Source organism: Budorcas taxicolor, chromosome 10 (assembly GCF_023091745.1).
Source record: "Budorcas taxicolor isolate Tak-1 chromosome 10, Takin1.1, whole genome shotgun sequence".
Taxonomy (NCBI): Eukaryota; Metazoa; Chordata; class Mammalia; order Artiodactyla; family Bovidae; genus Budorcas; species Budorcas taxicolor.
The window spans coordinates 14,277,530-14,291,816 of record NC_068919.1 but is presented as its reverse complement, the minus strand read 5'-3'; the positions used below and the strand labels follow the sequence as shown (position 1 = coordinate 14,291,816).

Here is a 14,287-nt window from a genome sequence, read left to right as displayed (position 1 = left end):
AACCTCCAGTGTGACTGAACCTCTGGTTACTAACTGAAACACGTATCTCGCCTCTAGTGGTTTCCTTTAGAGGGGCCCTTCCTACTTTCTAGCCCTGTATTCTGCCACTTCCTCATGACTGCTCAGTGACCAGCCAGCCCCCACATATAAAATGTTCTCTCCACCTCTACAGGTGAGCAGGCTGTGCCATTTTCTGGGAATGTCCTCTTCTCCCCCCCACCTTCAGCTGGTCTCTGGGCACACTGTTACTAATAATGAAATTGGATCGGGTGCAACTTCCTCTGGGAGATCTCCCCTAACCTCCATCTCTCCTTCTCTAACTCCCAACAAAATTCATTCATTCATTCCAACATTTATGGAAAGCCTCACTGAGGTGTCGGTCAATAAAGACAAGTTTTTGTCCACATGGATCTTACATTCTTGAAGGAATGAGAGGAATCAGTTAATAACCATGTAAACAAATACAGACTTAATTTCACATTTCTATAAGTGCTCTAAATAAAATACCCTAGGAGAATGGGAGGCTGCCTTAAACATGGTGGTCAAGGAGAGCCTCTCTGAGGAAGTGACAAGTATACTGAGGCCTGAATGGAATAGTCACACAAAGATCTGGGGATGATAGAGAAATCGAAAATCGATGATTGAGAGGGGAATAACTAACTGGAAGAGCTAAGGTAAATAAGAGGCTGGCTTTAACCAGAGAAGGGACATTTCCTCCACTCTGACAAGGTAGAAGACATGAAACGTAAATCTAGAGATAGAGAAAGTAAATATGGTTATAAAAGGGTAATGGGAATGGGAATAGGGCTGTTTGTCGCTGTGACTGAAAATTGGAAGAATATTACTTCAATAAGACCAAATTTATTGTCCTCGTGTATATGAAGTCCAGAGATAGGCTGTTCAGGGTTGGTCTGGAAGTCCAGGAAGTTGCTAGGGACCAGGTCCCTTTCAATTTAGTAGTCTGCTATCCCTAATGTATGGGCCTCCTCCTCCTGGCCTAAGACGGCTGCAAGAGTCCCAGCCAACACAGCTCCATTCCAGGCAGCAGAATAGAGAAAGCAGAAGAAAAGGATTGAAGAGCAAAAGTCAGATATCTTTTAAGGAGGTTTCCAGAAAATTTCCCGAAATACTCACCGCCTAATATTTCATTGGATAAGGAAATGGCAACCTCCACAGTATTCTTGCTTGGAAAATCCCATGGACAGAGGGGACTGGCAGGCTACAGTCCATAGGGTCATAAAAAAGTCAGACACTACTTAGAGATTAAACAATAACAACATTTCATTAGCCAATACTTGATCATATGGCTATGTCCAACTGCAAGGGACACTGAAAAATGGGATCTTTATATTGGGCAGTCATGTATCTACCTAAAAATCTGCAGCTCAGAAAAACCTTTGGGGCCCAGTTCCTTTCCTCCTTTATGTCCTAACCATCTTCAGAGTGTTGCCTTTTGTTCCTGTGGTTGTCACCTCATGGTTGCAAGAGCGGAAGGGGAGAAGGGACATGCCAGTTGTTACCATACCCTCTCATCGAGAAAGCAAAACATCCCCTAGAACCAACGCCAGGACACTGCCACTCAGTACCCACTGGACAGAACCGGGACATGTGGTCAAACTTAACTGCAAAGAAGGCTCAAAAATGAGGACGCTTACTCCTCTTGGCATGACGCCATCCTGAACAAAATCACAGTTTACAGTAATGCAGATGTTAGATGAATATCGGATAGGGAATTAACAATTTCTGCCACAGCCATCAATCTAATCTAGCTAAGAAATCAAGTACAGTGAGACAAAAGCGATAAATGGTGAAATAATGAGGGGTCAGTGGATTGAATGTCCTCACGGTAATGAAGGACAGTCGGAAGAACATATTATGTGAACTGGCAGGCCAGGACAAGGAGGGCAGAGGTTGCTGTGCTTGAAACAGATTTTAGAGAAGATGTACTGACCGGGTACAACAAGCCCAGGCATTCAGCATATCCCTCTAGCCAGAGTACTTTTGCCAAACCTCTCATATCACACTTGCCACTCTGACTGTAGAATGCCTGACTGCGGGCTGTGAACACCGACAGCAGTAAAATCTGCACTCTAGCCCCAAACACGTAGTAGCGCTGACATCAAAACGCCTGAAGAAATGAAACAGCACACCTGCGAGGAAAGACATGTTTTGGTTTTACTATGTTTCTGTCATTCTTACAATATGCCATGGTGACACAGTCAACAGCTTGGAGCAGTTCAGTTCAGTTCAGTTCAGTCGCTCAGTTGTGTCCGACTCTTTGCGACCCCATGAATCAAGCACGCCAGGCCTCCCTGTCCATCACCAACTCCCAGAGTTCATTCAGACTCACGTCCATCAAGTCCGTGATGCCATCCAGCCATCTCATCCTCGGTCGTCCCCTTCTCCTCCTGCCCCCAATCCCTCCCAGCATCAGAGTCTTTTCCAATGAGTCAACTCTTCACATGAGGTGGCCAAAGTACTGGAGCTTCAGCTTTAGCATCATTCCTTCCAAAGAAATCCCAGGACTGATCTCCTTTAGAATGGACTGGTTGGATCTCCTTGCAGTCCAAGGGACTCTCAAGAGTCTTCTCCAGCACCACAGTTCAAAAGCATCAATTCTTCGGCGCTCAGCCTTCTTCACAGTCACTCTCACATCCATACATGACCACTGGAAAAACCATAGCCTTGACTAGACGGACCTTAGTCGGCAAAGTAATGTCTCTGCTTTTGAGCAGTAGTGTGTGCCAAAGGTGACATCCTATCCAACTTTTATGGCACAGGGGCCAATTGCTAATTCCACAACCTCCCTATCTTTGCTACAAGCAACTCTCATGAGTTGGTGGCCAGGGAATGAGGTCCCCCTACATGCCCAGAAGTTAGCATCCCCTGGTAAGCCAGGGAGAGAGGCAGGAGAAATTTAGGATGCCATCTTTGAAATGTCATTGAACCATGGGATATCATATATTAATAATAAATTTTGAGTATGCTTTTCAGTTGTAATAAATAGCTTATGATTGTGGAAAAGTAAATATGTATCTACTTGAATCTTCTCATAGAAACATTTTGTAAAAAAAAAAAAAATCAACAATTTATTCAGCTGCTTTCTTTATTTTCCCCAAGTTTCAAGTTGTAAATTTTCCTGTGGCAAATTTCCTGTGGCATAGTGTTATTAGACTATATAGGCCTAAGGGCCTACTTTTGCCCATTTTTAATAGAAATAACCCCAAATGCCATGTTTAATTACCTGTCCCATTAGCCACAACTTATGTACACTGTAAAGTATAAACCTCTTTATATATGTAAACCACCTGAATGGTAACTAATTACAGAAAAACAGCATTGCACATGATAGAGTATAATAATGTATTATGAATAATTCTAATGTGGCTTCACCATTGCTGTATTGGTGTCACTGCAACAAATCAGAAAGCAAAAAAGGTCACTTTTATCAGGAGCATTACGTTGAGAAGTTTCTTTGGGAAAATGTATTTATTTATTCTTAAATATTTATTTGACTGCACTGGTCTTAGTTGCAGCATGTGGGATCTAGTTTTCTGACCACTGATCAAACCCCCTTCATTGGGAGTGTGGAGTCTTAGCCACTCAACCACCAGGGAAGTCCCTTTTTGAGAGAGTGTAGAGGGACATATCTGAGGATAATTCTGGGGGTGGTTAGGACCTTTTGTTTAAAAAAAAAATCAACAATTTATTCAGCTGCTTTCTTTATTTTCCCCAAGTTTCAAGTTGTAAATTTTCCTGTGGCAAACACAGGGATGGAGGTCAGGGTTTTGTATTTTTAACACTAGCAAGGAAAAGCCAGCACTCTGAGGTTACACTGAGCTGAGTCTGAACCCTTGTTCTCCTGTTTCTTAGTTCTAAATTACTATCATCTCTCATCCTCGGTACGCTCATCTGTCAAATGGGGATAACAGTAATTCCCTCCTTCAGAAATGCCGTGGGGATGAGATATGACTTCCTCATCACGGCTAACACAGTGTCCTGCATGGCCTCCCTGCCTCTGCCCTTGCCCTCCTACATCGCAGTCTCCACAGGACAGGCAGAGGGACTCCTGCCAGTTGTAAATCATGCCCAGTCGGTCCCCTGGTGAAAAGCCTCCCATCTAACTCATGACCTCTGCAGTCTTCACAACGGTCTGTAAGATCTGACCTCCACCCCTGTCCCTACTTCTCTCCTCCTTGTATCTTACTCTCCATCTTCCTTGCTGTTCACACTCCCAATTCAGGGTCCTTAGCGGTTCTGTCTTCTGTGCCTGGGATGCTCTTCCTCCAGGTATCTGCACAATGCCTTGCTCCCTCACGTCCGTCAGATTTCTGCTCAAGAGTCACCTTACAACTGAGACCATCCCAACAGTCCCTATGTTCCTACCCTAACTATTCTCTCACCAACTAACATATTATATGTTTACGTTTCAAACAGTTTTCTGTTTTTCTAATGACTACCTTACCCTAACTAGAATGTCAGCCCCCTGAGAATAGAGAAGTTCGGTTGATGCCGGAAATAGTGTCTGGTACATATCAGGCACAGTGCCCCATACCTATTGAATGCTATGTAAGTGTTCATTCTTCTGATTATTTGTTGACCAGAATAATGAACACTTACATAGCACTCACCAGGTATGGGGCACTGTTATAAACATGTCCATATGTTACTTCATCTATCCTTACAACAGAGTATCACAGAGCCCGTTTTGCAGATGAGAAACTGAGGCATGGAGAGGTTAAGTGACTTGCTGAGGTACAGATAGTAAGTGGTGGAGAGCTAGTATGGGACTTAAACCCATACTTCTAACCATCGTGTTGCCATCTATTGAGAGCCTATTCCAGGCTGGGCACTGTCTAGTCACTGGTTACAGCAGTGAACTAAACAGAGTCTCTCTGCTTTAGATTAATAAAGACTTAAGAAATAAAATAACAAAACAGACTCATAGACATAGAGAACAGACTTTTGGTTGCCAAAGGGGTGGGGGGCAGGAGAGGGATGGACTGGGAGTTTGGGGCTGGTAGATGAAAACTATTATATTTAGAATGGATAAACAACAAAGCCCTAATGTATAGCACAGGGAACTATATTCAATATCCTTTGATAAACCATAACGGAAAAAAAATATTTTAAAAAAGAATGTATTAAAAAAAGAAATAAACAATATATAAACCTTAACAGGTCCAAGTTTATATAAAGAACAGTAAAAGTCATTTGGAAGATAACTGTGGAAATCTAAACATAAACTGGATATCTATTATATTCAGGAATTACTGTTAATTTTGTTAGATGGGATAATGGTATTGTGGGTAAGGAGGAATGTGTTCATTTTTAAAGATGCATGTAAAAGCATTAAGGGATGAAATGTTATTAGATCTATATTTTAAAACATTTCAATAAAAAATAGGTGAAGTGAAACTGGTAAAGGTTAACACTTATTAAATCCAGGTGAAAGAAAAATAGTTATTAATATACTATTTTTGGTTTATTTGAATAGTTTCATACTAAGAAGGTCTTAAGAAGTCACAGAAAGGGAAAAGTAGTTTTTAAAGGTTACTGCTCTCATGGAGTTTATATTCTAATGAGAAGGCAGAGTTCACAATGCTTGTTGGTTTCTTGTAGGCATTCACTTTTCCCCACTTTATTCTATAAAATCCACCTGGTATTTCATTAGCAAAATTTTCCCACCCAATATTAAGTGAGTTATAACCCACAGTGAAAATATGTAAAGCAACCCTTTCTTACCCTTTTTCCATCTTTGATCTCTCATCACATTATTCCTCATAATGACAAAAACCCTCAAAACTTAAGTTTTGATCAAATTTTGAAAATCATTCTCAATGAGATCCATATTCACAAAATTAAAGATCCTTCCCATCTTATACACAGATCTTATATATTGCTGTATCGAATTAGATCACAATCTATATTTTTACATTCTTTTGATAGAGTATCCATTTTATGGAATTCATTTGGAGAATAACTCTCAAGCAATGAGAGCCATTTATTTTCCCTGCTCTGTAAACATACGATTTGTATCATGCTTCTAAGTAGTTCCTTGGATTTAAACAATTTCAGTTCAGTTCAGCTCAGTCACTCAGTCATGTCCAACTCTTTGCGACCCCATGGACTGCAGCACGCCAAGGCTTCCTTGTCCATCACCAACTCCCGGAGCCTACTCAAACTCATATCCATCGCATCGGTGATGCCATCCAATCATCTTATCCTCTGTCATCCCATTCTCCTCCTGCCCTCAATCTTTCCCAGCATCAGGGCCTTTTCCAATGAGTCGGTTCTTCACATCAGGTGGCCAAAGTATTGGAGTTTCAGCTCCAGCATCAGTCCTTCCAATGAATATTCACACAGTAGGAAACCCTTTCACAGAAGGGTCTGTGGGGAGTTTTGGAATCTCAGAAGGCAAAATAACTGGAAAAAAAAAAAAAATCCACAGAATACACGCCTAACCGCAACTGCCGAAAAGAGAACTTTACCGCGAGAGGCTCTAACCTAACAACCTAACATGCAGCCTGGCCCACTCACAGAACAAAGGATTGAGTGAATACCAAAGGAGAGCTAGCCGGTTAAACAGCTTAGGAACTTCTGTTTTGAAATTTGCCTTCAGACAGCTCACCAGACACAAGAAAATCAATTACTCTCTTGGCCTATAAAGTTTTTCTCCTTCTCTTCCTCCCTCCTTCTTTTGTGTTTGCTACTATTTCAAACACTTTCCTTGACTGTTGTGCCTAAAAGAAGGGTTGGGCTCATGTTGATTTGAAGCTAAGATATACTATAAAGAAAAGGTACCAGAATATGGCTTTTTAAATGTTACAGAAGAGTGATAATTCTTTATTGTGATTCTTAATTACAACTGAGAAACTCCAAATGATTTGTCATTTTAGTTTTTTCATGTGAAATGGAATTCCAAAAACAATTTCTTCACTTTGGAGAAAGAGCTTAAAGTAGCAACTGGGGTTTACCTAGTTTAAAAGGTTGGCAGTAGGCAATTAAAGGTGGTGATATCCCAGTTGGATTTCACAACTACTCAATAATACAAGGTTTTAAGTTGGTGCAGTAGGCTTACAGAACAGCTGGCAAAACAGCACTGTTTGTCATTGACTTTATAATGCAAAATTAGGGCTATCTTTGTGTCAGCAGTTATGCATTTTTAAGCAGATGTCACTGATATTAGATATAAAACAACAATAGGGATCCAGGCCCTGGAGGTAAAGTCAGGGTGGGAAGCAGCCCATGCCTCCTTCTAAATGAAGTTCACCCCTGCCTGCAGTATTTAAAAGAACACGGGGCATATAAGATCCCTTATCTTTATAATCATTGGCCAGGATTCAAAACTCTTTGGGGAAAATAAATTTCTGGCCATAGTTTTTTTTCTTTTTTTTTCCTGGAATAATATTAGTAACAGCAACTATGTGTTCTAAAATAGTCCTAATTTCATATATTTTATTTCATTGTCTTTATAACCTAGAGATCTCCAATTTTGTGTTTATGAACCATTCTGGCTCCCCTGAGACTCTTGGCAAAATAAAAATTTAATGAAAGCAGAGACTTAATAGTAACAAAGATGAGAAGTTTAAGTTCCACTTATGATAGCACTTTTTCTTTTTCCATGAGAGTGTTTATTATTACCTGGTATTCTCTTACTGATGGTGTATCTCCATCACCCAAGAATGGGGACCTGGTCTGAACTGTTCCTCCCAATGTGCCTCTAATAGTCCTTGGCACATAGTCAGCACTCCACAGATGGTAACTGAAGAAACCCAATGTGACAAGTCCAGTTACAAAGATAGGAGTGAGCTGCTTTGAGAGTGCAAAGTGGAAGTCATACAAGAGTATCAAGATGTTAATTATAGTGTATTGGTTCAGGCTGTTGTATCTGAATGCCATAGACTGGAGGCTTATGAACAACAGAAATTCCCCACTCTCACCTCCTCCTCCTTCCAGCCTCTGGCAACCACTAATCTGCTTTCTGTCTCTATGGATTTCTCTCTTCCTATCTCTACTCCTGTATTCATTGGAATACTCATTGGAAGGACTGATGCTGAAGCTGAACCTCCAATACTTTGGCCACCTGATGGGAACAGCTGACTCATTAGATAAGACCCCGACGCTGGGAAAGACTGGAGGTGGTGGTTTCCAAATACTTGGGTGTGTGTTTGCACCTGAGTTTTGTGGTGCACTGTGAAAACTGCTACACTGTGGTATATCTTGGCATATCTGTCACATGGAGGAGGAAATGGCAACCCACTCCAGTATGCTTGCCTGGAAAATTCCATGGACAGAGATGCCTGGTGGCCTATAGTCCATGGGGTCCAAAGCGTCAGATACAACTGAAAGAATGAGCATGCACAGATCCCTCGTAATGCAGGAAAAAAAATGACAGTAAAAATCAGAAAGTGTGATGCCATCCATACAAGGAGCCGAGTCAACAAACAGACAAAATATATATAAAATACTATGAACGAAAGACTTGAAAGACAAGTGCTTCGGTATAACCCACAAAATAAAATCGGTCATTTGCAAAGCATTGCCATGATCTACACATGTTAATTCAAATATTCCGTATTTTGCAAAAAAAGTCATTTAAATTTTGTCATTCACTTCTCATACTTCTTTATGTCTTTGTTAATGTCCCTCTTTTATTTTTTTAATAGCAAAACTGCCTTATGGCCAATGAGTTATGCAGCAAAAATGCTTGAGGTGAAAAGAGTTGCAGCAAAGATGTCCACAGCAAAGATGTTTATGGACAGAGTACCTGGAACTGATACAAGCCATTGTAAAAAGGGTGCCACATGATGGCTGCCCAACTCTGTGAATATACCAAAAGTCACTTTTAAAAGGGAGAATTTTGTGGGATATAAATTAAATCTCAATAAAGCTATTGTTTTAAAAGGGGTATCACAGTGGTTAAGAGCACATTCTGGATTCCTATATTTCTGGATTCATGATCCTTGCTCTGATACCAGCTGTGTTCTCTTTGCCCATCCAATAGTTAACATTTCTGAATCTTGGTTTCTTCATCAATAAAAGGAAGATAATAATAATATCTCCTTCTAGGATTATTCTGAAGATTAAACAATTTAACATCCCCAAAGCACTGAAAATAACACCTGGTACCCAGAAGAAGTGATTATCACTTTGGGGGAGTGTTATCACCTTGGGGGAGTCAGGGAGGGAACAGGGATTCAATTGAGAGCACACCCAAAAGTCAGAAACATCTTGGGCTCTATTCCTTGCCACCTGGAAACTTAACTACAAAGAAAGCTCTTTTGTCATAGAAACTGACTATGCCATGAACATATCTGAAACAACAATGGTATGTTTTTCCATTTAGAACACAATTTCCTGCCTTCACTCTTGGAGAAATTAAAAAAAAAGGCTTCCAACAGCTTTATGGAGATATAATTCATAAACCTTAAATTCACCCTTTCAAGGTACACAACTCAATGTTTAGTGGATTCCCAGAGTTGTGCAGCCATCACCACTGTTTGATTCCAGGACACTCTGTCATCCCCAAAGACACCTGACAACCATTACAAGCCACCCCCACTCTCCCCACCCCTCCTCCAGCCTCCGGGAACCACCAATCCACTTTCTGTCTCTACAGAGTTCTCTTGTCCTACCTTTATTCTTGGAAAGGCACGTGGAAATGCATTGTGCTCCTTTTGGGGTTGCCAAAGTTTCCCCTCAGATTCCAGAGGGAAAATAAATGTTTTCTGATCAAGCACAGCTGGGAACAACCTAAGTTTAAAGAAAAATATTACAATCAAATTTGCTATCCTTAAAGCTTCAAAACTGTAATTTAAAACAATGCTTCCTAGTTAAATTACATTTGATAGGAAATATTCTATTGGTAATTACAACAAATTTGACCAACTTTAGTATTTTCACCACAATAAAACTGCAGTTGTTTATTAAGCATAAGAACTTCCAAGTCTGATAAGGACCCTTATAGCATGAATAAAAAGCTATATCTCTGGCTGAATTTATATGACTTACAATTGACAGAATTATTGCACTATAAAACATTTCTTGGTTAAAAAAAATACAGTATGCTGTCTTTTGTTAAATAAAGTTAAGTCACAAGATAGCCAATGTTAAATATATTAAAAATGCTATTCCTAAGCAGTTCATCCTTATATCTTTAAACTTCTACTGTTCTATGTAATTGCAAAGACTTAAGGATCAGCTGGCTTCCCAGGTGGCGCTAGCAGTAAAGAACCCGCCTGCCAATGCAGGAGACCTGAGTCGCAGGTTTGATCCCTGCATTGAAAAGATCCCCTGGAGAAGGAAATGGCAACCCACTCCAGTATTCTTGCCTGGAGAATCCCATGGACAGAGCAGCCTGGCGGGCTTCAGTCTACAGGGTCACAACGGTTGGACACGACTGAAGCGACTTAGCACTGAGGATAAAAAGTGTTAAAGGTCTTCCTTGTTAAGCAGTCAGGAGTTCCATGGGATAGCAATGCGCAAACAAAATGAAGCTATAAGAGTGTGCATATGCGTGTAACATAGGTCTTAATTTAAAGCAGGTTCCAGTTCTTTAAAATGGTTAACATAATTGAGATCAATTAAACTTAACAACCAATGACTTGATTTCTTGATTCTATTGTCCACTTCTGTAAAATTATCACTAAAAAGCAATCTACAGACTTCTGGTTTCATTTCAACATGGAAAGAGCTTGGAAGTTATCACTCCAACCCTCACAATAAGAAACAGCTGAAGAAACAGAAAAGCAACTCTTCTTAGATACATCAAAGAATAGAGGAAACTGCAGGGAAAGCTGCTGCCTTCAAAACTGGAAAAAGAAGTGGATAAACCCAAGAGCAGAAACCTGCTGCTAGAGCCAGTACTGGAAGAACACTTAAATTCTAATCAACAAAGTGCTGGAGGTTCAGCATAGATTCACATGAGACTTAAAATCTCCGAGGGGCCAAGTCTTAGCACAGCCTACAATGAGTTTTACTTCTAGGAGCCCCACCTTATTTTCTCTGTGAACATCAGAGGAAAAACCCCTCCTGCTTCTAGCAGGGCAAAGAAAAGGAAGAGAGGCCATTTCAAAACACTCCAAGCTCTGTTCTTTGTTCTGTTCTCTGCAATGAAGGCTGTGTCTCACAGAGAACTCTTTTACCAGAGCTTTATCTGATCTGAAGGAGGGCAATTAGCCAACTCCAGCCCCGTTTGGTCTTCCTATCTCACCAAAGAGGGGGGAAAATGCTGAGAAAAACTTGTGAAGAGTCCAGGGGCACAGACCTTCCAAAAGATTGAGACCTAATCACAGGATTATTGAATACTTCACCCCAACACACACTACATCCACTTCTGCAGACACAAGATTACAGATAAAAGAACTGCAAGGCTCACATTCTACATAGGAAGGAGACTCTAGGGAAACGCAAAGACAATAGAGAGGCTAAAAACAAAGATAATTGGTGAAATTGAAGCCTCAGATACTGACGGTTATAGCAGATGGCGTAACTCCTGGCTAGAAAAATGCCTACTTACACTAAATGCCTACTTACCTGCCTGGTATTCTCTGTGTAGTTTATCATCTGTCATTAATTTTGGAAAACTCTTAATATCTTATAGAAAAACCTGCCCTTTTTTTCCGCACTCTCAGCAGCACTGAGTACTAGGGTGGCTTTATATGTTTTGCTAATTTGTTAGTTTTCTGTAACAAATTATATCAGAAACTAATGGATCACAGCCTTGTCTAACTCAATGAAACTATGAGCCATATCATGTAGGGCCACCCAAGATGGATGGGTCATGGTGGAGTGTTCTGACAAAATGTGGTCCACGGGAGAAGGGAATGGCAAACCACTTCAGTATTCTTACCTTAAGAACCTCATGAACAGTATGAAAAGACAAAAAGATAGGACACTGAAAGATGAACTCCCCAGGTCGGTAGGTGCCCAATATGCTACAGGAGATCAGTGGAGAAATAACTCCAGAAAGAATGAAGAGGCTGAGCCAAAGCGAAAACAACACCCAGTTGTGGATGTGACCGATGATGGAAGTAAAGTGTGATGCTATAAAGAACAATATTGCATAGAAACCTGGAATGTTAAGTCCATGGATCAAGGTAAATTGGAAGTGGTCAAACAGGAGATGGCAAGAGTGAACATTGACATTTTAGGGATCAGTGAACTAAAATGGACTAGAATGGGTGAATTGAATTCAGAGGACCATTACATCTACTACTGTGGGCAAGAATCCCTTAGAAGAAATGGAGTAGACCTCAGAGTCAACAAAAGAGACCAAAATGCAGTACCTGGGTGCAATCTGAAAAACGACAGAATGATCTCTGTTCATTTCTCAGGCAAACCATTCAATATCATGGTAATCCAAGTCTATGCCCCAAGCACTAATGCTGAAGAAGCTGAGGTTGAATGGTTCTATGAAGACCTACAAGACCTTCTATAACTAACACCCAAAAATGATGTCCTTTTCATTATAGGGGACTGGAATGCAAAAGTAGGAAGTCAAGAGATACCTGGAGTAACAGGCAAATTTGGCCTTGGAGTACAAAATGAAGCAGGGCAAAGGCTAACAGAGTTTTGCCAAGAGAATGCACTGGTTATAGGAAACACCTTCTTCCAACAACACAAGACACAACTCTACACATGGACATCACCAGATGGTCAAAACCAAAATCAAACTGATTATATTCTTTGCAGCCAAAGATGGAGAAGCTCTCTACAGTCAGCAAAACAAGATGGGGACCTGACCGTGGCTCAGATTAAATTGAAAAAAGTAGGGAAAACCACTAGACCATTCAGCTATGACCTAAATAAAATCCCTTACAGTGAAAGTGACAAATAGATTCAAGAGATTAGATCTGATAGAAAGAGTGCCTGAAGAACACTGGATGGAATTTCATAACATTGTACAGGAGGTAGTGACTAAAATCATCCCCAAGAAAAAGAAATGCAAAAAGGCAAAATGATTGTCTGAGGAGGCCTTAGAAATAGCTGAGGACAGAAGAGAAGCTAAAGGCAAAGGAGACAAGGAAAGATAAATCCATCTGAATGCAGAGTTCCAAAGAATAGCAAGGAGAGATAAGAAAGCCTTCCTCAGTGATCAATGCAAAGAAATAGAATGGGAAAACAGTAGAATGGGAAAGACTAGAGATCTCTTCAAGAAAATTAGAAATACCAAGGGAACATTTTGTACAAAGATGGGCACAATAAAGGACAGAAATTATATGGACCTAACAAGCAGAAAATGTTAAGAAGAGGTGGCAAGAATACACAGATGAAATATACAAAAAAGATCTTAATGACCCAGATAACCATGATGGCTCATCTAGAGCCAGACATCCTGGAGTGTGAAGTCAAGTGGGTCTTCGGAAGCATCACTGCGAACAAAGCCAGTGGGAGTGAAGGAATTCCAGCTGAGCTATTTCAAATCCTAAAAGAAGATGCTGTGAAAGTGCTGCACTCAATATGCCAGCAAATTTGGAAAACTCAGCAGTGGCCACGGGACTGGAAAAGGTCAGTTTTTTCATTCCAATCCCAAAGAAAGGCAATGCCAAAGAATGTTCAAACTACTGCACAACTGCACTCATTTCACATGCTAGCCAAGTAATGCTCAAAATTCTCCAAGTGAGGCTTCAACGGGACATGAACTGAGAACTTCCAGATGTTCCAACTGGATTTAGAAAAGGCAGAGGAACCAGAGATCAAATTGCCAACATCTGTTGGCTCATACAAAAAGCAAGAGAATTCCAGAAAAACATCTACTTCTGCTTTATTGACTATGCCAAAGCCTTTGACTGTGTGGGTAACAACAAACTGTGGAAAATTCTTTAAGAGATGGGCATATCAGACCACCTTACCTGCCTCCTGAGAAATCTGTATGCAGGTCAAGAAGCAACTCTTAGAACTGGACATGGAAAAATGTACTGGCTCCAAATTGGGAAAAGAGTGTACTTCAAGGCTGTATACTGTCACCTTGCTTATTTAATTTATATGCAGAGTACATCATATGCCAGACTGGATGAAGCACAAGCTGGAATCAAGATTGCTGGGAGAAATATCCACAACCTGAGACGGGCAGACCAGCACCACCCTTATGGCAGAAACCAAAGAGAAACTAAAGAGCCTCTTGAAGAAAGTGAAAGAGGAGAGTGAAAAAGCTGGCTTAAAACTCAACATTCAAAAACAAAGATCCGGTCCAATTACTTCATGGTAAACAGATGGGGAAACAATGGAAACAGTGACAGACTTTCTTTCCTAGGCCTCCAAAATCACTCAGATGGTGATTGCA

At 40.6% G+C, this 14,287-nt stretch overlaps 1 protein-coding gene across 1 annotated transcript in view; it reads right to left on the bottom strand.

Moving 5' to 3' along the window:
• IQCH (IQ motif containing H) overlaps positions 1-14,287 on the bottom strand; it is a 227,253-nt gene that overhangs the window by 199,163 nt on the left and 13,803 nt on the right. Inside the window, exon 4 of the mRNA XM_052646857.1 lies at positions 9,639-9,756. Within this exon, the coding sequence (XP_052502817.1) occupies positions 9,639-9,756 (118 nt within the window). The remainder of the gene's footprint in view (positions 1-9,638; positions 9,757-14,287) is intronic.